This window comes from Cygnus olor, unplaced genomic scaffold, assembly GCF_009769625.2.
Source record: "Cygnus olor isolate bCygOlo1 unplaced genomic scaffold, bCygOlo1.pri.v2 S101, whole genome shotgun sequence".
In the NCBI taxonomy this organism is placed as follows: Eukaryota; Metazoa; Chordata; class Aves; order Anseriformes; family Anatidae; genus Cygnus; species Cygnus olor.
The window spans coordinates 124925-148921 of NW_024429083.1; the positions used below are offsets into that span (position 1 = coordinate 124925).

The following is a 23997-nucleotide window of genomic DNA, read 5'->3' on the forward strand; positions in this document are numbered from 1 at the left end:
TCCCTCACCCATTGGGCAGTGGGATGTGGGCTCTGTGATGCTGAGTGGAGGGCAAGGCTATGACACCACAGGGCCTGTCCGCAGGGTGGCAGGGAGGCAGCAAGGCTCCAGTGTCATGAGGACAACGTGTCTCCACATAGGGAGAGACATCCCCCATAGCCGAGGGGACAAAGACCTCCATCCTGCTGGGCCCTCCAGCCTTGGCAGGGCCCTCTGCCATCTCCACTGCTGGCTGTCCTGCACTGCCCCACACCTGCCCGTTTCCCTGCAGGCTGCAGACACCCCTCTGCCTTCCTCTCCTTGCTCTCAACCAGGGCATTTCCCTGCCTTCATGGATGTCTCTCCAACCCTCACTTGAAACACATCGACATGGTCTGATGACAGACTTCATCTGAGTGACCTCTGGCACCACAGCGCTACACTTTAAGGGTTATTTCTTTCTCCTTTAACCCAGTGTCCACCTTCCAAGCTGCACATTGTGACATCTGATCTTTTTCCTGCTGTTTCCTACTAACAACCAAAGCTCAGCCATCTCAGAAACCACTCTTCAACCAGGACTCCCAACCCAGCAGCCTTCCTGTGGTCTATCAGCTGACCAGACACAGTTGCCTCACCATCATCACTCAAGCCATAGGACTCCTGCTGGCTTCAGTTTCCTCTGATAGACATGACCAAATTGTGTGCCTCCTACTTTCCATTCCTATTGTCTTGCAGAAGGGACAGAACAACACATCTCCAGGTCTTCTTCCTTCAGAGAGTGCCTGGAGGAGAGTCCCCCTTAGGAGGGAAGTCCTGCAGAGGAGGCCAGCTGTGCCACTGCCATGCCCACTGCCTGTCCCTGCCAGCAGTCCCAGCACAGCCCCACAGCAGCACTGGCACCAAGCTACAGGAGCAGCCGGGCCTGACCCCACCAGCAGCGCTCAGCAGGAGAGGGTGGCAGTGGCAAGAGAGCAGCTCTGCATGCACCAAGCGCTGGTGCTCCCTGGCTGTGCTGCTGGGATGGGACTCTTTTCTTCTGCACCCCTGCACATGGCACTGCCCCTGCAGAGCCAGGCCAGGTCTCAGAGGAAGGACGCCAGACAAAGAAGGCAGTGCAGGCTCCTTCATTTTGTGTAAGTTCACAGGGTGGAGGGCTCCTTGTGTACAGCTGTTGAGCTAGACTTGAAACATACATACTGAAGTGGAAATGGGATGCATAATATCATTTTAGTGGGTAACATTAACCAAACTAAACATGAGGAAAACCAGTAATAAAGTTGCACACAAACACACACACACTAATAAACAGAATATAGGCTGTTCGTATAATAAGTGACATTGTGACTCATCTGCAGAAGTAGATTGGCCACTTATTCTTCTGAAACACATCTAGAGATCAGTTTCCACAAGGCATCTGTCAGCTCCTGATTCCTCATGCTGTAGATGAGGGGGTTCACTGCTGGAGGCACCACCGAGTACAGAAGTGACACCAGCAGGTCCAGCAATGGGGAGGAGATCGAGGGGGGCTTCAGGTGGGCAAACATGGAAGTGCTGACAGATAGGAAGACCACAGCCAGGTGAGGGAGGCACATGGAAAAGGCTTTGTGCCAGCCCTGCTCAGAGGGCATCCTCAGCACTGTTCTGAAGATCTGCACATAGGACACCACAATGAAAACAAAACAACCAAATGCTAAAGAAAAACTAAATACAAGTGCCCCAACTTCCCTGAGGTAGGCATCTGAGCAGGAGAGCTTGAGGATCTGGGGAATTTCACAGAAGAACTGGTCCACAGCATTGCCTTGGCAGAGGGGCAGGGAAAATGTCTTGGCCGTGTGCAGGACAGCATTGAGAAAGCCACTGCCCCAGGCAGCTGCTGCCATCTGGGCACAAGCTCTGGTGCCCAGGAGGCTCCCGTAGTGCAGGGGCTTGCAGATGGCAATGTAGCGGTCATAGGCCATGACAGTGAGGAGGCAATACTCAGCTACAACAAAGAAATCAAAGAGAAAGAGTTGGGCAGCACATCCTTGATAGGAGATGGCCCTGGTGTCCCAGAGGGCATTGGCCATGGCTTTGGGGAGAGTGGTGGAGATGGATCCGAGGTCGAGGAGGGCGAGGTTGAGGAGGAAGAAGTACATGGGGGTGTGGAGGCGGTGGTCGCAGGCTACGGCGGTGAGGATGAGGCCATTGCCCAGGAGGGCAGCCAGGTAGATGCCCAGGAAGAGCCCGAAGTGCAGGAGCTGCAGCTCCCGCGTGTCTGCAAATGCCAGCAAAAGGAACTCGCTCACAGAGCTGATGTTGGGCATTTGCTGGTTTTAGTCATTTGATCCTGCCCAAGGAGGAAAAAGCACTGCTAAGATACAGCAGACTTATCTGAGAAGTTATTACAGATTTAGTGAGAAAATATCATTCTATTTTTTCAACTTAAACCCCCAGAATGATTGTTCCCTTCCAGGCAGACTTTTGGTAGGTCCCTTTCAGAAGTTCTGATTCATGCTGCCTGAGGGTATCCCTGGGAGAAAGGGACTCTTCTGTAGGCAACAGAGCAGTGAGTTCTGCCGTATAGCAAGAGGTAAAGAGGAACATAGGGTAACCTCAGATAAAATTTAGTGATGATATCAAAGAGCTTTACCCCTTTGTTGCTCACATCTCAACCAATTGCCGAGCATGACTTTTCTTTCTTCTTTTTTTTTTTTTTTTTTGTATTTTTTATTCTCGATACCCCCACAACACTTAAGGTCTTTTTCTAAGGCAGAAATCCTGAGCATTTCTGCTGCACTCCAAGTGAAATCCTGTGGATCATCAGAGGCAAAGGGACTGTCCCTTTAGTGCAGCATGTCCTTCAGAGAGGACAGCCAGTCTGTCCATCAGTGCTGGAGTCAGCTGCGCTGTGCTGGCATCTCTTTGAGCTGTAGGAGAATTGCACTCAGGGTTTCACTTGAGAAGAACCTGGACACTGCTGGGAGCAGAGGAATCCAGGCTCAAAGTGCACATCCCCAGACCCCTCACCCTGTCCCCGTACTCCCCTTCCCCCAAGCACACCAAGGGCTCACTCCATGGGCATGTGAAAACCCCAGCCAGCCTGGAAACAAGACCAGCAGCAGCACGGCCAGGTGGAGAAGCCAGGAGGAATGGCAGCGTGCTGCTGCCAGGGGAGGCAAGGCCAGGGAGGGACAGATGGACACTCAGCAGACCCTCCTGTGCTGCAGCTCTGCCTGCAGAGAAGGCAGCTCCTGCTGGGGACACCGGAACTTGAGGGCATAGGCTGTGCTGGTGGGAGAGGAGAGCAGGGGGTGTCCCAGGGAAGGCACCTGCCCTGCAGGGGATGGCAGGGAGGTGCCTGAGCCCTCCCCCGCACAGCATTTCTGGCAGAAATCTCGCTGCCTGCCCATGTCCCTGCTGCCTGCCCATGTCCCTGCTGGGAGCTGTTTCTCTGTCCCCACATCTCCTCCCTGCCCACGCTCACAGACCTCATCCCACAAGCTGTGTACTCAGATTCCCCTCTGCTGCAAGAATCTGAAAGCACAGAATACAACCTCATCAGGTAAACCAAGCCTCAGTTTTCCTCTTGGAATGCCCTTTTATAAATGCCATTCTCTACAGCATCTTATACTTTGCTGGAGAAACAGAGAGACCCATCCTGACTGATGCTATCAGCCATTGGATGTGCCAGCTGTGGAAGACTCCTTTGGCAACTGCACCTGCATTGCCCTGCTGCCAGAGACTCACAGTGTCAAGAGTCTGCAGATCTCTCCTGCCACAGGCTGCCCTCTGTTGTTGCGCTCCTCACTGCCTCCAAGCCCTCTCTCCTTCTCTCCTGCCCCCGTGCCACCTGCGGTCAGAGCCCCCAGCCCTGCTGCGCTGTGCAGAGGAGCTGCTCCTGGGCAGAGCTGTCTCTCTGCAGTGCTGCCCACTTGCCAGGAGCTCCCCTTGGGCCCAGGAGCCCAGCCCAGCTCAGCAGCACAGCACCCAACCATGGCATCGCTTTCTCTGTGCCATTGGGCTCCCTCGAGGTGTCCCCAAGGCCTCAGGGCTGACAGCTCCTGAGGGCAGCAGGGTCTCTCCTGGGGTGTAGTGTTTGAAGCAGGCTGAAGTCATCACTGACTGCTCCTCTCTGAACACAGGAGATACGCATTTTAGAAGTGTGATCTGTGCTAGAGCGTGTGGTTTTCTAACAACAGTACAAATGATTCCCTCCCTTAACCCTGTCCTTTTCCATGGTGTGGTAGCACACCTCAGCCATGACTGCCAGGGATCATTTCACCCCTCTTAACACCCTTCACCATTTCTTTTAGGAACTGAGAAAGAAGCATCTTGCTCATTGGTGTCCTAACAAGAGAGGGGGGACCAGAATGCTCTAAAAGGGTTTCCATGAAGAAAGGGGAATGGGACACTAAGACACCATTCGTTAAGTTTCCCCAGCTGTCCATCTGGAAGATACTCTACCCGTAGACAAATTTCTTCTTCTTCTTTTGCATGACCAGCACGGTGACTGGGATGTGGAACACCCTCATCATTGTGATGGTGCCTACAAGCAAACACCTGCAGATGCCCGTGGCCTTCTTCCTGGGGGAGATTTGCCCTCCTTGCAGACCTTGTACTGCTCTGCCACCCTGCGCAAGCTGCTGGCCAGCTTCCTGACTGGGGACAGCACCCCCTTTGCTCACAGTGGTGGGAGCACTGTCAGCTGCACCTTCTGCATGGCTGGAGTGCTTCCTGCTGGGGGCAATGCCCTACAGTCAGCCCTGGGCTGTATGCCATCCCTGTTCTCTGCAAGGCTTGGGAAGTTGAAGACCTGACTCCAGAAGGCAGCTGTACCTGAATTAGGGGAATTTCTCTCATGTACAGTAATTATTTCTCCTCCTCCCAGCTACATTTCTGTGGCCCCAGTGTTGTGAATCCCTTCTATGATTTTGTGCCACTGCTGGAGCTGTCCTGCAGTGCCACAGTGATACTCATGGTCTTTGCTTTCACAATCTGTATATTGGATCCAATCTTCCTCTTCCGTCTCATGCAGTTTTCATGTGTGTGTGTTCTGTGTTGGCAGGCCCAAGGTCCTATGTCTTCTGTCTGCTCTTCTGTCCTCACAAGTATCACTGTTTTCTATGATACTGCCATCACTGTCAGTGTGAAGCCCATAACAGCCCTCCTCACAGATGTTAACCAAGCCCTTTCCCAAACTTTCATCACCCCCTGGTCAATGCTCAGGTTGCTTAGTGGTGGTGTGGGAAGGGTGAAAGAGATGTTGGTGGAACTGCTGACATTGTCATAAGATCTATCTCAAAGACCTTGTAAATGACAGATTGATCAAAGACGTGCTTCGGGACTTGGAAAAGGCAGATATTAAACTCATTTGCTACTAGAAGGGCAAGCAGAAGGATGATTAAGCCTAACCAAGGAGTAAAATGCCAGCCTTAACACTAGCCCTCAACCCAGACCTAAACTATATCTATCAAAGCTTGCCCTTATCCTAAACCTTGAGCAGGATCCTTGAGCAGAAGGATCGGTCACATCTGAGCAGAAGGAGCAGTCCCTCCCTCGATGCCCTTGCCATTCCCTTAACCCTGGAATGTGATCTCTAATCCCTAAACATTAACCTGAACACCTAACTCCCAAAGCCCTCCAGCATGCACACAACACATCTCAGCTTTAACGCCACTCCTATCCCTAACTTAACCGGTTTGTCCCCTTGGGGCAGGGCAGGGACTGTGAGGTCTTTCAGCAGTGCGTGGCATTGGAAGAGGCATGTGAGGTGACAGGTATTTGATCAGATCAGAGGCCACAAGGAGGACATGGCTGGGAATGCTGTGATGAGGTCAGGTGTGCCTCAGGATCTGCTGGGCCTGCAGGAGGCACATGGCTGTGAAGGAGTCTGGGAGGTCACTTCTGTCTCTGGCGCTGACAAACCAGCAGGAGGAATGTGGCACAGATAGGGACCGTAAAGGCCAGAAGCATGCACATGGCATTGAAGATGATGGTGAGGTACCTTTTGTTCTGGTCAGGTGACAGACCACAGGAAGATTGATGGGATGGGAGTCATGCTTGAGGTATAGTTTATAAGACCATAGAATCATAGAATGGCTCGTGTTGGAAGGGACCTTAAAGATCACCTAGTTCCAACCCCCCATAGACAGGAATGCCCCCCATGAAATCAGGTTGCCCAGGGCCTCATCTAACCTGCTCTTGAACAGCTCCAGGGATGGGGCACCTCTCAGGTCTCTCAGCAACCTGTTCCACTGCCTCACCTCCCTCTGAGAGAAGAATTTCCTCCTAACCTCTAATCTAAATCTCTCCTGTTTTAGCTTAAAACCATTCCCCCTTGTCCTGTCATTATCTAATTCAGCAAAGAGTCACTCTCCATCTTTTTTATAACCCCCCTTTAAATACTGAAACGCCACAAAGAAGTCACCCCGGAGCCTTCTTCAGGCTGAACTGCCCCATCTCTCTCAGCCTTTCTTAGTGGGAGGTTGCTCCAGCCCCTTGATCATTTTTGTGGCCCTCCTCTGAACCCGTGCTAACAGATCCACATCTTTCTTGTGCTGGGAGCCCCAGGCCTGGATGCAGGACTCCAAGTGGGTCCTCACGAGGGCAGAGCAGAGGGGGACAATCACCTGCTTCCACCTGCTGGCCACTCCTCTCTTGATGCAGCCCAGGATGCAGTTGGCCTCCTGGGCTACAAGTGCACACTGCTGATTCATATTGAGGTTTTTTTCACCAGAACCCCCAAGTCCTTCTCTGCAGGGCTGCTCGCAATGAGTTCTTCTCCCAGCCTATCCTCATGTCTGGGATTTCCCTGGCCCAGGTACAGCACCTTGCACTCAGACTTGTTGAACCTCATTAGGTTCACATGGGCCCAAATTTCAAGCTTGTCCAGGACCCTTTGCATGGCATCCCTTCCTCTGTTGCATCAACTACACCACTCGCCTTGGTGTCATCTGCATACTTGCTGAGGGTGCACTCGATGCTACTGTCTATGTCACTGATAAAAATATTAAACAGTACCTGTCCCAGCACAGACGCTTGAGGTACGGCACTCAACACCAACCTCCACTTGGACATACAGCCATTGATCACCGCTCCCTGGGTGTGACCTTCAAGCCAACTCCTTATCCACTCAATGGTTCACCCATCAAGTGCATATATCTCCAATTTGTAGACCAGGATGTCATGTGGGACCATGTCAAAGATCTTACAGAATACAAGTAGATGAAATTGGTCGGTCTTGTCTTGTTGTCTGATGTGGTCGCTCCATTGTAGAAAGACACCAGATTGGTCAGGCACAATTTACCCTTTGGTGAAGCCATGCTGGCTGTCTCGGATCACCTCTTTGTCTTGCATGTGCCTTGACACTGATTCCAGGAGGATCTTTTCCATGATCTTGACAGGCACAGAGGTGAGGCTCACCATTCAGTAGTTCGGGTCCTCTTTCCTAAACTTTTTAGAAATTGGATATTTTCCTTTTTCCAGTCATCAGGGACTTCACCCGACTGCCAGGACTTTTCAAATATGATGGAGAGAGGCTTGGGAACTACATCAGCCAGTTCCCTCAGGACCCTGGGATGCATGTCATCAAGCCCCATAGAACTGTACGTGTTTAGTTTCATCAGGTGGTCTTGAACCTGCTCTTCACTCACAGCGGGTGGGACTTTGCCCCCCCCAGCCTCCTTCTATGGGTTCAGGGAAATGAAAGACTTGGGAAGCCTGGCTGGCAGTGAAGACTGAGGTAAAGACATTGTACCTCAGGCTTTTCCATGTCTGTCATTGCCAGTTCACCCCTCTTATCCATCAGAGAGAGGGTACTCTCTACTTGGCCTTTCTTTTCTGAGCAATAGAATCTCTTACCTGAGCATCTATAGAATCTCTTCCTGTTATTCCTTGCGTCCCTTGCCAAGCTCAGTTCAGTCCGTGACTTGGCTTTCCTTATCCCATCCCCACACATCCAAAACTGAAGCATGCATGAGGGCCTGGGAAAAGGAACTCTGGATCCATAGAAGCCATTTGGGAAACAAAACCTATAGGAAGGAAGCGCAATTTTGTGGACAGAATAACCTTATGGGCATATTGTGCTCCTAAAGACCTTTGTGTCCTTTTCCCTCCTGACTATAATGCCACTTCCTTCTCAGGAATGGAGTAGCCAACAGAGGTGAGAAAGATAATATGCAATCATGAATTTCATTAGAAATCTAATCCCAATAAGATATAGGGAGGTCAGGAGCAGCCTGGACAAGAGAGATGTGAGAATTTGGGGTGGGAAGAGGAGCATGGCCAGCAGAAATTAATGATTTTGTAGAGGCAAGAGCGTTCATGTAATGCAGTTGTTGCGGTAACACTGACTTAAAACAGTCATGTATGGCCCTTACCTTATTTTAACCAGTAATTTTAATCCCTAAACCTAAATGCTACTCCAACAATCTGACAGGAATACACTACTCTAATGCTTGAACTCAAAGTATCCCTTGAAGCAAAACTCAGCCCATAGCCCCTTTCCCTTACCTTTGTTCTCTTACTCACCCAAATGCCTTCCCTTGACACTAGCATTAAAATGCTCTATTTATCCCTAGACTTCTTGGAAGACCTAAACAATACCCTCAAGCACAGAGATTGTCCATACCCTAAACACAGAAGAATGCAAAAACTTCCCATTAAACCTTTGTTTACTCTCTAATCCAGAAAGATGAGGCCTAGTTGCTTGGGAACCAGCAAGTGGTCAGCTCTACTTCAGGATCTCCTGCACCAGCAGGAGGAATGTGACTGTGGAAGTGACTGTGAGGTCACTTCTGTCTCTGCAGTTGATAGGGAACCAGCAGGAAGGTGTCACGGAAAGGGACTGTGAGGTCACTTCTGTCTGTAGGTGGCAGGTCACCTTTCACTTCTCCCTGGGATCTGTACTTTTCGGCTGACATCTGCCAGTGGCCCTGGTAGGACAGCAGAAGGCACCTGGTTGGCATGCTGACTGTGGGATCCCCTCTGCCTACATACCCAGGAGGACCCAGACAGAAAGAAGGCTCAAATATGGGTTGTCCTGTCCCTTCTACTTGAGTACATGACTGGGAAGCAAGAAACACAAGGCTTGGCTGTGTCTCACCAAGAAGTGCAAGGCCAGCAGCAGGCCCATGTCTTGGAAGATGCTGGTGAGGTGGCTTCAGTCTGGTTGGCTGACAGGCTGCAAGAAGGCTGGTGGGTTGGGATGCCTATTTTAGGATTGGTTCCACTCTTATTTTTCTTAGTTTTCTTTGATAGTAGGAAAGAGCAGGAGAGTAAAAAATGCCACAAGGCTGCTTGGAAGGTTGGCACTGGCCATGAGGAGGAAGAAATGTCCAGGGGAACATCTGGTCTTGCTGCTAGAGACTGAGGCAAAGAAGGAATTAAGTACCTCAGCCTACACCTTATCTCTAGATCATCACCAGAATTCCCCCAAATCTTATAAAGGATGATGATTCTCTTTAATCCTCCTTTCTTTAAAGTATTTATATAAGCAGTGTTTATTGTCTTTTAGAGTAATATACGGATTGAGAACCAGCTGGGCTTTGGCCCGTCTAATTTTGACCTGCACAGCCCCATAACATTTAGAACACAGCTCCAGGCAAACTGACAGTATGCATGAGAATGAAGAACAGAAAAACTGGAACCTGGCAGCCTTCCATCCCCTACACTTCTGTGACTCTGTGCTGCAATTCCATTCAACTGGTTACTCCTGTATTATCCAAACTTTCCTGCAACTCTTGATGCTGTTATCTTGTCAGAGATAGCACAATCACACAAAGGTTGAACCGTCTGCCTGCAGACATTAACAGCTGACTGAATGGAGCATCTGTCCAGGGGAACCTTGAGAAACGGCAAGATTTTGCCTACATAAACCTCTTGACATTTACAAGGAGAAGAGCCTAGTCCTGCACCCGAGGAAGAGGAAGACCACACATCAGGGCAGACTGGGACCCTGCTGAGTGAGCAGTGCCCAGGAGGAGGAGGACCTGGGAACTATGAGGGATGCCATACGAGCAGTGGTGCCTGCTCACCACAGAAACCAGGCCAGCTTCCTACAGAGCTGCCTTACGAGGAGCATGGCCACCAAGAAAATCTGAGTTATCATACTAAGCTCAGATCCAATGTAACACTACACAGAGAAGGGTCTGCATCCAGCAGGGAAGGATGTGGAAGTCTGGGAGTCCCTCAGACAGGCTAGTGAGGAGAAGAGCAATGGCTGTGGCAAGACTGAGAGTCCCAACAGGACCGAGGTCTTTGTGTCCATGGTTATGCTTGTTGTCTCTGACACTGAGGTCTGTTAGGGGTCAGATTATCATTAAAGTGCCAGGGCCTCATTACCTCCTTGCCCCCACCCATGAACCACGCAGGAGTCGTACCATTCTCCTGCACTTGGCAATGCACATCCCCATCTCCTACTGCCCCAGGAAGAGCCCTGAGCAATGTGTGTAGGGAAAGGATCTCCCTTCCTGTGTGCCAGTGGACAGGGCCTGGCCCTTGTGCTTGGTGAAACACATCTAGTTTTCCTACACATCAGTGTCACCTTCACATTGCCTTTCTCTACTTGTCCTCACTGCCTCCAATGCTCTGCTCTAACGAGCTCCAAGGGAGGCTATGTCAGTGCTGGCCCTTGGGGGGACACTCCAGGAAACTTGCATCTGATTTGGACTTCCTGAAGAGATTTCTTCCATTGTCTCTCAGTGCCTGAGGTTTGTGGGCTCATCACCAAGGCCCCCAGAGGGGTGATTCCAATGCCTTGGGCTGGGCCTCTGCTGCTGAGCGGGATCTGGCTCCTGGGCCCAAGGGGAGCTCCTGGCAAGAGGGCCCTGGTGCAGAGAGACAGCTCTGCCCAGGAGCAGCTCCTCTGCACAGCACAGCAGGGCTGGGGGCTCTGACCACAAGTGGCATGCAGAGGAGAGGAGAGAGAGGTTGGAGGCAGTTGGAAGTGGGACCATGCTGAGAGCTGACTGCAGGAGCAATCTGCACAGCCCTTGACAAGGTAGGTCTCTGGCTGCAGGGCCATGCGGCTGCAGGTCCTGGAAGGGTCTCGTTCTGGGTCTTGTTTCTGGGAGGGTAGTGGGCAGTGGAGTAGGCTTTGAGAGTCCTGCTGGATTGCACTGCGAGGTGAGGAAGTCTGGCAGAAGCCCCTTGGAGTGTCATAACAGCTGCCCCCGGTCAGCCAAGAGCAGAGTGGCCAAGCATCCTGCAGACACTGCAGGGGGTGCAGCTGGGAATCTGGGACACCCCAGCTTGTGGATATTCAGGTCTGTCTGTGGGGTGTTCTCCTGGGCTGCAGGCTGCTGTCCAGCAGGATGCAGCTCTCTTGTGCTATCCTTGTGTCATCCAGGTACCCCAAGGGGAAGACACTTCCTTGCTAAGGTCATGTCCATGATGCTGGATGGCTGTTTGTGGGCAGCTGGAGAGAGGCCACTGAAGCCCTGGCTAGGAGGGAAGAGCTGAGATCCTGCTCAAAACCCAGAGACAAGGTGAGGATTCTGTCCAGCTGCACTTGGACTTGGGCTGTCTCCTGTTTCTTCTCAGGGAAACACCTGAGTGGGATGGTCCTGCAGCTCACAGAGGGGTGACACAGGGCAGCTGAGAACAGGACTGGTGGGCAGAGCTGTTCTGCTCAGTCTTCATCAATTGACACTTTATGCCTCCTGGAACCCACAGGATTTCACCAGGAGGGCACAGGAAATGTCAGGGAGTTCCACCATCCTTTACCTCTTCGAAGCTAAAGATTACAGGGGCAACTGGGATAAAATATACAAAATCCCCCCAGCTCTGCTTTGCATTCAGATGAGTTGTTTGTAACAGCACTGCAAATCTAATGGATGTGACAAGTGGACTGAACTTGAGTTTCCCCTATGTTCCTGCTTTCCTCCTGCTGCAGAGCAGGAAGGACTCCTTTGGAGCCCACAGCAGACCCTGCTTCGAGTGCCACTCTCAGCCAGCACCAGCCACAGCTCAAGCAAGAGAGATGCAGAAAGGTTCTCCTGCAAAGAGAAAGGCTAAGGCTGGGGATTCTCTAAGACCTAGATGGTTTTCTAGGTTTTCCTCTGAGAAGTCTGTTCTTACTTTGCTCTGCCTTCTCCTCTTCAACAGACAATGATGTCCAAAGACAGAAAATGCCCAACAGCAGCTCAGTGAGCGAGTTCCTTCTGCTGGCATTCGCAGACACACGGGAGCTGCAGCTCCTGCACTTTGGGCTCTTCCTGGGCATCTACCTGGCTGCCCTCCTGGGCAACGGCCTCATCCTCACCGCCGTAGCCTGCGACCACCGCCTCCACACCCCCATGTACTTCTTCCTCCTCAACCTCGCCCTCCTCGACATGGGATCCATCTCCACCATTCTCCCCAAAGCCATGGCTAATTCTCTCTGGGATACCAGGGCCATCTCCTATAAAGGGTGTGCTGCCCAGATCTTCTTTTTTGTCTTCTTGATTGGAGCAGAATATTGTTTTCTCACCATCATGGCCTACGACCGCTACGTTGCCATCTGCAAGCCCCTGCACTACGGGAGCCTCCTGGGCAGCAGAGCTTGTGCCAAGATGGCTGCAGCTGCCTGGGGCAGTGGCTTTCTCAATTCTCTTCTCCACACTGCCAATACATTTTCACTGCCACTCTGCCAAATTAATGTACTGGACCGGTTCTTCTGTGAAATCCCTGAGATCCTCAAGCTCTCTTGCTCAGATGCCTATGTCACAGAGTTTGGGTTTCTTGTTATGACTGTCTGTTTAGCCTTTGGTTGTTTTGTTTTCATCGCATTGTCCTATGTTCAGATATTCAGGGTTGTGCTGAGGATGCCTTCTGAGCAGGGAAGGCAGAAAGCCTTTTCCACAAGCCTGCCTCACCTGGCCGTGGTCTCCCTCTTTCTCAGCACCATCATGTTTGCCTACCTGAAAACCACCTCCATTTCCTCCCCATCCCTGGATTTGGTGGTGGCAGTTCTTTATTCGGTGGTGCCTCCAGCAGTAAACCCCCTCATCTACAGCATGAGGAACAAGGAGCTCAAGGATGCCCTGTGGAAACTCTTTGGAAAATTGTTTCTCCAGCATCAGTAAGGGGACAATTATTTTAAGAGGACTCACATGACTCTCAGAAAATATTATGGCAAGCTGTTGTTGCTCTTTCTCCTCAGTAATATTTTCTAAAAAGTGTGATAATATTATTATTGTTTAAATAATAATATTAAAAGATAATTCTTATCTTCTCATCTGTTGATTATTATATTTGTTTTAATCTAATCCTCTTATGTACCTGTAGAACTAGGCTTCCTCTTTAGACAAAAACAATAAGAATGCCGTCAGAAATTCATTCAGAAATTCATTGTTTTCAGCTACTGTCTCTTTCCATCTCTGGAGCTGGGGGAGCAGCCCAAGCACACAGGAGAGGCTCAGGGCCAGCTGTCACATGGAGGAGCAGCCCCGGTGGCACTCGGGGCTGCCCCTCACTGCCCACTGGGCTCTGCCTCTCTGCTGCCTTTGGGTCGGGGCTGCTGCTTCCCTGGAGCCATGGCCGTGGCCAGCAGCAGGACGTGGCCTTTTCACTGCTGCTCTCTCTTGGCTTCCACATTGTTCTCTTGTGCTCTTGTGTCTGGGTTAATCCTGAGGTCTCATGTGCCTCGATGACAGTCTTCTTGTCTCTGCAGTGACATCCCTGTGGCTGCAGGCAGCAGTAGGCACTGTGCAGTCCTGCGTCACAGCTGGCCTCTCTGCTAGCAGCACAGAAACAAAAGAGGCTGTTCAGGGCAAACCCAGAAGCCTGGACACCTCTTCCAGTGCTGCTGTCAGGAATACAGCCAAGGGGTTACTCCCTGCCCTTCTGTTTTCTGGCCTTCTTCATAGATTGAAGGACACAGGCTGAAAGTCCCAGGGTGGTCTGTGAGGAACCAATGACTGGACCAAGACCTCCCTTTATGGCGGCACTTGTCCAAGCAGACAACAACGGGTCTTGGACTCATCTGCATGGGACTGAACTCCCTGCAGTGGGGCTGATGGCCGATACCAGCCTGGAGAGGAATCTGGAGCTGCCAGGAGATTTCAGGGGAACAACAAGCTCAGTGCGTAGTGATTAGAAAACCTCATAAAATGAGCGACCATCCAAGGTTGCTTCTGGTAAGGTCAATCTGAGGAGTCCATGGGCTCCAATGTGTGGGTAACCAACACTGTTTTTGTCACATATTAAATACGCAGCACAACAGATGCTATCACAGAAACACCACAGTCTGAAGAGAGTAACTCCATCCCAGCCAGAGCCAGTAGAGGGCCCCATGCTGGACAAGAAGGCTCCCTCTGAGCTCTGGGAGGAGCCAGGAAGGTGCTAATAAGGATCAGGACAATTCAGGAAGCCCAAAGGTCCTTCTGAAGGGTCGCTGAGTGCCACCTGAGAGGCAGCACTGGTCAGTGGGGAGGGCCAAGAGAAAGACTTGTGTGAAGGCTGTGAGAAATGAAAATGTCACTGCCATTGCCCCAGGGCTGCAACAAATCACTTGCCAGAGTCCTTTATCAGGGCTGTGTGAGCCTGTAGACAGCAGTGAATGGAGCCCACAGAGCGTGAGCCTGTCCAAGGTGGACTGACCAGAGCTCAAGTGCTCAATCTGGTGTGAGCAGGCAGAGGAGAGCTCTGCAGCCCCAGGGCACACAGCAGCCCCAGCAAAGGAGTCTGGTGAGTGATTCCTTGCAGCCCTGGGGTAATGGCAGTGACCCCATGAGCTGGGTCTTCCTCCCAGCCTGCACAGCACGACCCTGCAGAGTGCCCCCGTGCCCCAGGCTCCACAGCCCCCTTGCTCTGCAGAGCAGCACCTCTGGTTGTCATGTTAGAGATTTCAGCTTTTGACTAAACTCATACCTCAAAGCTGTTTTCAGTTTTCTCCATAGAGGTGGCCACTGCCTCCAAGATGCCTGAGGGGAGCTGAGGCCTGCATGAAGGCCTGCGAAATGTTACCCTGGATCCATAGGAGTCGTTCTGGAACCAAAACTTGTACATAGGATGTACACTTTTGTGGTGGTACAGAGCTGATGGGCACCTACAGAACCTGATGGATGCTCCTACAGAACTTTGTGCCCTTTTCCCTACTGGCTACAACATCACTTCTGCCTCAGGAATGGAGTAGCCGACAGGTGAGACAGATAGTCTGATATCATGAAAGCCATCAGAAAGCTGATCCCAATAAGATAACCAATATGAGGATGACAGGAGAAGCCTGGCCAAAAGAGAAGTGAGATTTGGGGGAGGGAAGAGGAACTTGGAAAGCAGAAATTAATGATTTTGTAGAGGTAAGAGGTTTCATGTAATGTTGATGATGCTTTAAAACTGACTTAAAACAGTCATGTAAAGCCCTTACCCTATTTGGCCAGTAACCCTAATCCCTAAACCTCAATGTTACTCCAACACCTTGACAGAAATCCACTACTGTAAGACCTGACCTCACAGTATCCCTTGAAGCAGAACTCAGCCCACAGCCCCTTTCCCTTACCTTTACTCTCTTGCTCACCCTAATCCCTTCCCTTAACACTAGCATTAAAACGTTTTATTTAAACCTAGATGACTTCTTGGCAGACCTAAAGAAAACCCTAAACCACGAAGCTTATCCATACCCCAGCCACAGACCTTAAACCCTATGCAGAACACCAAATCCTCCCAACAAACCTTTGCTTAATCTCTAACCCAGACAGGTGAGCCCTAGCTCAAGGCCAGTTGGCAGGTGACTTTGAGCAACCTGATCTAATGGAAATTGTCCCTGTCCATGGAAGAAGATTTGACTAGATGATCTTCAAGATCACTTCCAGCCCAAATTGGAAGTGACCTGTTCTGTGAGTCTCTGACAGAAAAAGTGCATTGACTGCAAGGTCCCTCCTGCCCTAGCACCTCCCAGGATTGGCATGGAGCTGTCTCCCATGTGTCAAAGACTGGGAGTCCAGCAGCAGTGCCATGGACTTGAAGGATCACAACCAGCTCACTTCCACCTGGCCAACATTGTGGCTTTTCAGTACTTAAAGTGGACTTATAAAAAAGATCAGCTCTTTGCTCAATCAGATAATGACAGGACAAGGGGGGATAGTTTCAAACTAAAAGAGGATAGGTTTAGATTAGAGGTTAGGAGGAAATTTTTCACTCAGAAAGTGGTGAGGCAGTGGAACAGGTTGTCCAGAGAGGCTGGACATCCCTGGAGGTTTTCAAGACCAGGTTAGATGAGGCCCTGAGCAACCAGATTTACTGGGTGGCATGTCTGCCTGTGGCAGTGGGGAAGAGGTCTTCGGCAGGAGTTGTCATGTCAGAGGTGCCAGTATTTGCCTAAAGTTATCCTTCAGGGCCGCTTTCTGTTTTCTACACAGAGGGGGCTACTGCCTCCAATACACCCGGGGGAAAATGAAGCATGCATGAGGGCCTGGGAAAAGTTACCCTGGATCTATACGGGCCATTCTGGAAGCCAGTCCTGTAGGCAGGAAGTGCACTTTTGTGGTGGTGCAGAGCTGCTGAGCACAGCTGCTCCAGTAAGATGACTAATAAGCTGCACCCAATAAGATTACTGATATGGGGAGGTCAGGAAAAGCCTGCACAGGAACTATGTGAGATTTGGGAGAGGGAAGAGGAACTTGGCCAGCAGAAATTAAAGATTCTGTAGAGGTAAGAGGGTTCAGATAATGCTGATTCTGCTGTAACGATGACTTAAAACAGTCATGTGAGGCCCTTACACTACTGTAACCAGTATCCTTAATCCCTAAACCTAAATGCTACTCCACACCCTGACAGGAATCCACTGCTCCAATGCCTGACCTCAAAGCATCCATTTAAACCAAAAGTCATCCCATAGCCCTTTTCTCTTACTCTCTTGCTCACCCTAATCCCTGCCCTTAACACTAGCATTAAAATGCTCTATTTAACCCTAGACAACTTCCTGACAGACCTAAAAAAAAAAAAAAAAACTAAACCACAGAGCTTGCCCATACCCTAACCACAGACCTGACACACCAAGCAGAACACCAAACCCTCCCACTAAATCTTTGATTAGTCTCTAACCCAGAAATATGAGACCTAGTCCCTAATCCCATGCATGAACATCTAACACATAAGGTCCCCTTACTGTTCATTAACCTCCTCACCGTCAGACCCTCTCCTAAGCCTTAACTTTAGGACCTTGGACCCTTGGGGCAGGGCAGTGTCCTGGTTTCAGTTAGGACAGAGTTAATTTTCCTCCTAGTAGCTGGCAGGGTGCTATGTTTTGGATTAGAATGAGAAGAGCGCTGATAACATGCTGATGTTTTAATTGTTGTAGAGCAGTGCTTACACCAAGCCAAGGACTTTTCAGCCTCTCTCTGTCCTGCTAGCGAGCAGGCTAGGGATGCAGCAGAAGCTGGGAGGGGACAGACCCAGGACAGCTGACCCAAACTGGCCAAAGGGGTATTCCATACCATCTGACGTCATGCTGAACAATATATAGGGGTGGCTAGCCGGGGTGGGGGGGTGGCCGGCTGCTCGGGGATAGGCTGGGCATCGGTCAATGGGTGGTGAGCAATTGCATTGTGCATCACTTATTTCGTACACATTATTACTATTAATACTATTATTATTATTATTATTGTTGTTATTCTTTTCCCTGTCTTAATAAACTGTCTTTATCTCAACTCACAGGCTTCACTTTCCCGTTTCTCTCCCCCATCCCGGAGAGGGAGGGGGGAGGGTGAGCGAACGGCTGTGTGGTGTTTGACTGCCAGCCGGGCTAAACCACAACAGGCAGGAACCATGAGGTTACTGTGCAGTCACATGGCATTCAAAGATGAATGTGAGGGGCCATGGATCTGATCAGCTTGTAGGCCACAAGGAGGAGATGGGTGGGAATGCTCTGATGAGCTCAGGTCTGCCTCAGGATCTCCTGCCCCAGTAGGAGGAATGTGACCGTGGAAAGGCATGTCACTCAAGGCTCCATTTTAGGGACAGTCCTCTTCAATGGTTTTATAAATGATTTGGATGTAGATGATTTGGACTAGAAGGTGTTTTGAGCAAATTTGCCGATGACACCAAACTTGGAGGAGTTGTGGACTCAGATGAGGGTGGAAAGGCCTTGCAGAGAGATCTGGACGGATTGGAGAGCTGGGCGATCACAAACCACATGAGGTTTAACAAAAGCAAGTGCCAGGTCCTGCACCTGGGATGGGGCAACCCTGGCTATACGTACAGACTGGGCGATGAGACGCTGGAGAGCAGCCCCACAGAGAGGGATCTGGGGGTTGTGGTTGACAGCAAGTTGAATATGAGCCAGCAGTGTGCCCTGGCAGCCAAGAGAGCCAACCGTATCCAGGGATGCATCAAGCAAGGCATTGCTAGTCCGTCGAGGGAAGTGATTGTCCTGCTCTACTCTGCACTAGTGCGGCCTCACCTCGAGTACTGTGTGCAGTTCTGGGCACCACAGTACAAAAAGGACGTGAAACTGTTGGAGAGTGTCCAGAGGAGGGCGACAAAGATGGTGAAGGGCCTAGAGGGGAAGACATATGAGGAGTGGCTGAGGTCACTGGGCCTGTTCAGCCTGGAGAAGAGGAGGCTGAGGGGGGACCTCATCGCAGTCTACAACTTCCTCACAAGGGGGAGTGGAGAGGCAGGTGACCTATTCTCCGTAAACACCAGTGATAGGACCTGTGGGAATGGTGTCAAGCTGAGGCAGGGGACGTTTAGGCTGGACATCAGGAAGAGGTTCTTCACCGAGAGGGTGGTCGCACACTGGAACAGGCTCCCAAGTGAAGTAGTCACTGCATCAAGCCGGTCTGAATTTAAGAAGCGATTGGACTGTGCACTTAGTCACATGGTCTAAACTTTTGGGTAGACCTGTGCGGTGCCAGGAGTTAGACTTGATGATCCTTATGGGTCCCTTCCAACTCGGAATATTCTATGATTCTATGATTCTACGATAATGCCCTGATGAGCTCAGCTCTGCTTCAGGATCTCCTGCCCCAGCAGGAGGAATGTGACTGTGAAAGGGAATGTGACTGTGAGGTCACTTCAGTCTGAAGTAGCTGACAGGTCACCTTTCACTTCTCCCTGGGATCTGTACTTTTTGACTGACATCTGCCAGTGGCCCTGGTAGGCCAGCAGCACGCACCTGGTTGGCATGCTGACTGTGGGATCCCCTCTGCCTACATACCCAGGACAACCCAGACAGAAAGAAGGCCCTTATATGGGTTGTCCTGTCCCTTCTGCTTGAGGACATGACTGGACAGCAGGAGGCACAAGGCTTTGGTGTGTCTAGCCAAGAAGCTGCAAGGCCAGCAGCAGGCCCATGTCTTGGAAGATGCAGGTGAGGTGACTTCTGTCTGGTTGGCTGACAGGCCGCAAGAAGGCTGGTGGGTTGGGATGCCTACTTTAGGAGTGGTTTCCACCCTGATGGAGCTTTCTTTGGTATTGGGAAAGAGCAGGAGAGAAAAACTGCCACAAGTGCACCTTGGAATGTTGGCACTCGTCATGAGGAGGAAGAAATGTCCCTCAAATGTCAGTGCTGTGTTGCCAGAGGTCACCCAAAGAGTGTCTATGATCATACTATGGCTTTGTGTTTCAAGGAACAGATGGTGATGGTTGACGAGACATAGCTGAAATCATGGCAATGCCAGGATGAGAGCAAGGTGGTGAACAGAGATGGGTGTCTGCAGACTTCGAGGAAACAGGGCAAAGTGTGAGACAGCATTGGAAAGTCTGGAGAGGACAATGAGGTGGGTGCTGGCAAGAAGGACATTTTTGTCCCCTTGGCTAGATCTTATGTGAAGATGAAATACAGTCATTGCAATGGGGCCTCAGAGGCTGGGAGGTGTCATACCATTGCTCTTCCTGTGGCATCACACTGCCCACCACATCCCACAGACCCCCAGGAAGAGCCCCAAGCCAGACATGGGCGTGCAGGATCTCCTCTCCCAGTGGCTGTGGTCAGAACTTGGTCCTTTTACTTCACCAAAACAAACCAAGAGTTTTGTCAGCGCAGTGCTTTGCCTCTCTGTAATCATGGCCTCCAATTATCTGCCCTAACAAGTCCCTGGGGAGGCTTTCTTAGTAACAGCCCTCAGTGGGGCCCGTTAATACTCCAAGTCACTTCAACTTTTCCTTCTGACTTTACCATCTTACACAGTTGCATCATTCTCCTCCCAGTACCTGAGCTTCATAGCCTCAGCACCAAAATACATAATGGAACTTATTAAAATGCAGAAACTCCTAAGGAGCCATATCTCTCCCACAGTTTTCTTCAAGTCTTCAAGAGTTGTATAGCTAATTGGAGAGCTTTCATTGTATAGTTAAGGAGGAAGATTTCAAAGAGTATCTATTAGAACTATTTCTCATTTTAAAGGGTGAATTTTGTTGTGTTTCAGTTCAGATCATAATTCTCCAATTGACAGCGATCCAGGGCTACTCCTAAGGAGCTATGCATAGGGAGCAAAACCAGACTCTTGAGGTCTGACACTGCATGGACAATCTTGTTCCTCACCACCCTAGCCCTACCATTTCTCTCATTGGCCACCTGGTCCTTGCATCACTTTTACTTACACCAGACAGGAGTCTTCAGCTGGATGTTACAGCTCCTTTGTACCAGCTCCCACCTGCTTTCCTTAGAAACCTGTCTGCACTAAGGTGCGGAAGGGTTTTTCCTACTTCAAATCAAAGAACATGAAATCATGCTTCAATTTTCAAAAAAAAAACAGAGTAAGCTCCTCATCTTGTATGCCTCTTGTGAGGTTTACCTTTCCAAAAGGATGACGGCACAAGACCTAGTTTATACTGATAGATAGGAAATTGTAAATAATAGTGTTAGTATTAACCCATATAATATAAATTCAATGATAAATAACGAGTTTCTTACTAAGGAAAATATTAGACAGACTGCTGATAGATGGACAAGCTGGGCTGCTTCTACCCGAAGCTCAAAGCAGCAACTGCATCGATGAGAACAATCTAAGGATCAAAGAGTAAGTGGAGGGCAAACCAGGAGAACAATGGGAAGTGCATAGGTCCAGACAGGCAGCTGGAAAGGGGACAGTCAGCAGGGTCTGTTTAATCGAGACGTGGATGTACCTGGAAGATGAGGGAGCACACCATGATAGACAAAGCGATGACAATGCAAGTACAGGTGAACTTCAGTATTTCTTCTCCAGCAATGAATATACGTCCTGAATATTCAAATTTCTTCATGATAGAAATTACACTTCATGTGTAATGTTTTATAGAAAGGATTGAAACACTTCAGGTGATGAGTAGTTTCTCTTTTACTTAAGTACTAAAGAAATTACTGGGTATTCAGGCAGAGCTTTGCTGTCAGACAATAAGCAAGCAAGACATGCAAGAGACCAGAGACCTTTGGAGGATTCATATGGAGCCAGGTGGAGATACCAGAGCGTGTCCACTGCCAGCAGTGGTCTTTGTCCCAATAACTCCAGCCCAGCCCAACACATGAAACCCCTTCAAAGACAACACCCTTGTTCAGTGGGTTCTTGGGATTCACCTAAATTTGAAATGGCCGCTGGAAAACCCAATATACTCTCCCTTATTCCTAGTTGATGGCTGAACATCCTTTTACCATCACGGGTCATCTCTGGCAAACTCAGGCTGAAAGACTCATGAGTAGGACACTTCAAATGGCTGAGGCAGAACCCATCAGTGTATCCCAGTTTGTGAATCATCCCCTTCCAACAGGGATATGAAAGTAAAAAATGTGAAATGACCCATCAGATCAATGCACACAGTAAACTCATAGGTATTGTGCTGTAGTGTCAGAAGGCAAAAAGCATTGCATTGTGCCTCAGATTAATCAAGGAGACCTAATCCAGTTCGTCTGTGAGATAAAGCAAACACCCTAAGAATTGTGAAGGATGTTCAGTTGTGACCTAACGTGAAGAAGGATGTTGATCACTGGTAAAGGAACTGTCTTTTTGTGCCATAACCAATCTGGATTACACAAGCACCACAACACCTAAAGGTAATATGTTCCGTGGCTCTCTCATCCCACGGGGCAGGGGAGAGGGAGCTGAACGACAAGGGACATATTTGAGTGTGGAAGGTGGGGCCCAGCAGAGACAAGGAGTCAAGGCAGTGGGGTGGGGGAGGCCAGGAGAAGCAGCCGAAGGAGTGGTGATGCTTGTGAGGACATGTTTGTGAGAGCAGCCAGAGGGGGCAGCAGCTGTGCGCAGGCGAGGGGAGGCCAGGAAGTGCATGCCAAGAGCTCTCCTGCCAGCAGAGGCAAGGCCAGGGCCGAGGCCAAGGGAAGAGGCAGGCCCAGGGCAGGGGGCTGCAAGGGCCGTGCTGAGCTCCCTGCCCCTGCAGCAGCCGCACTGGCCCTCAGCAGATGTGCTGACCAGCACGCACTGGGAGGTCCTGGTGTGCATCAGAAAGCAGCAAGGAGGGCGCTGGAGAGGGCCGGGGCGAGGCGGGTGGCAGAGCCCCATGCAGGGGCTGGCTGGGGGTCCCCTCTGCTGCAGGCACCACACAGAGCATGGCAGGAGGAGGGCAGGTATGGCTCATTGCCGTCCTGCTGTGGACGAGCCCCGAGCTGAGGGACAAAGCTTTTCCTGCTCTGCAGGCCCAGCAGTTTCTGCTTCGCACCACATCCCTGGGTTTGCCCTCTCCCTGTGCACCACAGTGCAGAGCCTGACCCAGGACGCTCCATGACCGCCTTGCAGGTCCTGGCAGGCTGTGGTGAGGGGACGAATGCCCTGGGCCCCCTTCCTGCTCTGCCCAGGCCAGCAAGGGCCCACAGCAGCCTCCTCTCCCCTGCCCCTGCAGCTCTGGGCTCCCTTTGCGCAGCCCTGGCTCTGCAGCACCAAGCCCTGCTGGGAGCCCTCCCCTGCATGCTCCCACCACTCCCTGACGCTGCTGTTGCCCTGTTCCGGGCACTGCCCAGCCCAGCCCAGCCCCTGCCATCCTCTCCCCACCTCCCTGCCCTCTCCCCAGCCCAGCCCAGCCCAGCCCAGCAGCCCAGGCTGTGCTGGCCCCAGGGCGGTGCCCACTGGAGGGAGCTGCAGGGCTCTGGGCACGGCCACCACAGCCCCAGCCCCTTGCAAGTCACTGCAGCTGCTGGGACAAAGGCGGCTCTGGGCCTCCCCAGCAGCCCCCGGGCTGGGGCCAGCCACGGCTCAGGAAATGGAGGTCCGTGAAGCTGCAGGAGCCCTGGTCTCTTGCCTGGGAGATCCCCAGCACAGAATGCCTGTGCCCCTCAGGGCCAGCCCCGCTCCCCAGGCCAGCACAAGAGGCCTGGCCCAGGCACAGAGCAGCCTGCCCCGAGCAGGTTCCTTTCTGAAAGAGCTTTCCCTTTCTTCTTTACCCATCTGTGCAGGCCCAGAAATGCTGCCCTGCTCTTCCCCAAGGCCATCCCTGCTCCCAGAGAGCCTTGCCCAGGGCAGTGTGTCCGTGCTGGCCTGGCCGGCCATTGCTGCTTCCCTCCCCGTGCTCCCTGCACTCCCCGCAGGGCCTCGAGCCGGTGGTGCTGCTGTTTAGGGGCCTTTGGTGCCCTGGGACTCCTGGGAGGCTCCCTACTGCTGATGTTGAGTGGGCAGCAAACCCAAATCAGTGGGAATCTCTGCTGCTCCTTTACATGTGCCCTGATGGCTCAGCAGCACAGGGCAGTGCTTGGGAGGACCATCGGGTGTCTCTATGGACACAAAGAGCAGGCATGTGCTGCACCAGACCTGCACCACACAGCTTCAAAGAGGCTGTCAACAATCACTCTCCAGTCTTGGCCTTGCCTGCTGGTTCTTCACAACCCCTCCAGGCAATGCAGAGCCTTCCTTTGCCTGTGGGCTCCTCAGGTTCACCTTTCCCTTTGTTACAATCTACCTTGGATGGTTGCTCATTAGATGAGGAACCACTCACTGCCCACACAGACTCGCACGCTGTCCATGGAATTCCCCTGACATCTCCTGGCAGCTCCAGATTCCTCTTCAGAATGGCATTTGCCATCAGCGCAAGCACTAGTGGAACAGTACCATGAAGACAAGTCAAAGGCCACTTATTGTTTGTTGGGTCATGTGCAACCAAGAAGGCAGCTCCCACTCCAGCCCTCGGTCCTTCACT

General features: G+C 51.2%; 1 protein-coding gene across 1 annotated transcript; it reads right to left on the reverse strand.

Annotated features, from left to right (window-relative positions):
• Positions 1-1349: 1349 nt before the first annotated feature.
• LOC121063075 (olfactory receptor 14J1-like) lies at positions 1350-4493 on the reverse strand. The gene is made up of 3 exons (XM_040543409.1): positions 4423-4493; positions 4241-4305; positions 1350-1960 (listed from the first exon to the last, which is right to left on the reverse strand). The coding sequence occupies exons 1-3, from the start codon at positions 4491-4493 to the stop codon at positions 1350-1352; spliced, it is 747 nt and encodes a 248-aa protein (XP_040399343.1).
• Between the last annotated feature and the right edge of the window lie 19504 nt (positions 4494-23997).

Coding starts and splice junctions, on each gene's coding strand:
- LOC121063075 (XM_040543409.1), bottom strand. CDS start 4,493: ATGATGAGGGTGTTCCACATCCCAGTCACCGTGCTGGTCATGCAAAAG. Junction 4,306..4,422: donor AAGAAGAAATTTGTCTACGG/GTAGAGTATCTT, acceptor CTCTCTTGTTAG/GACACCAATGAGCAAGATGC. Junction 1,961..4,240: donor GGTGAAGGGTGTTAAGAGGG/GTGAAATGATCC, acceptor TCTTTGTTGTAG/CTGAGTATTGCCTCCTCACT.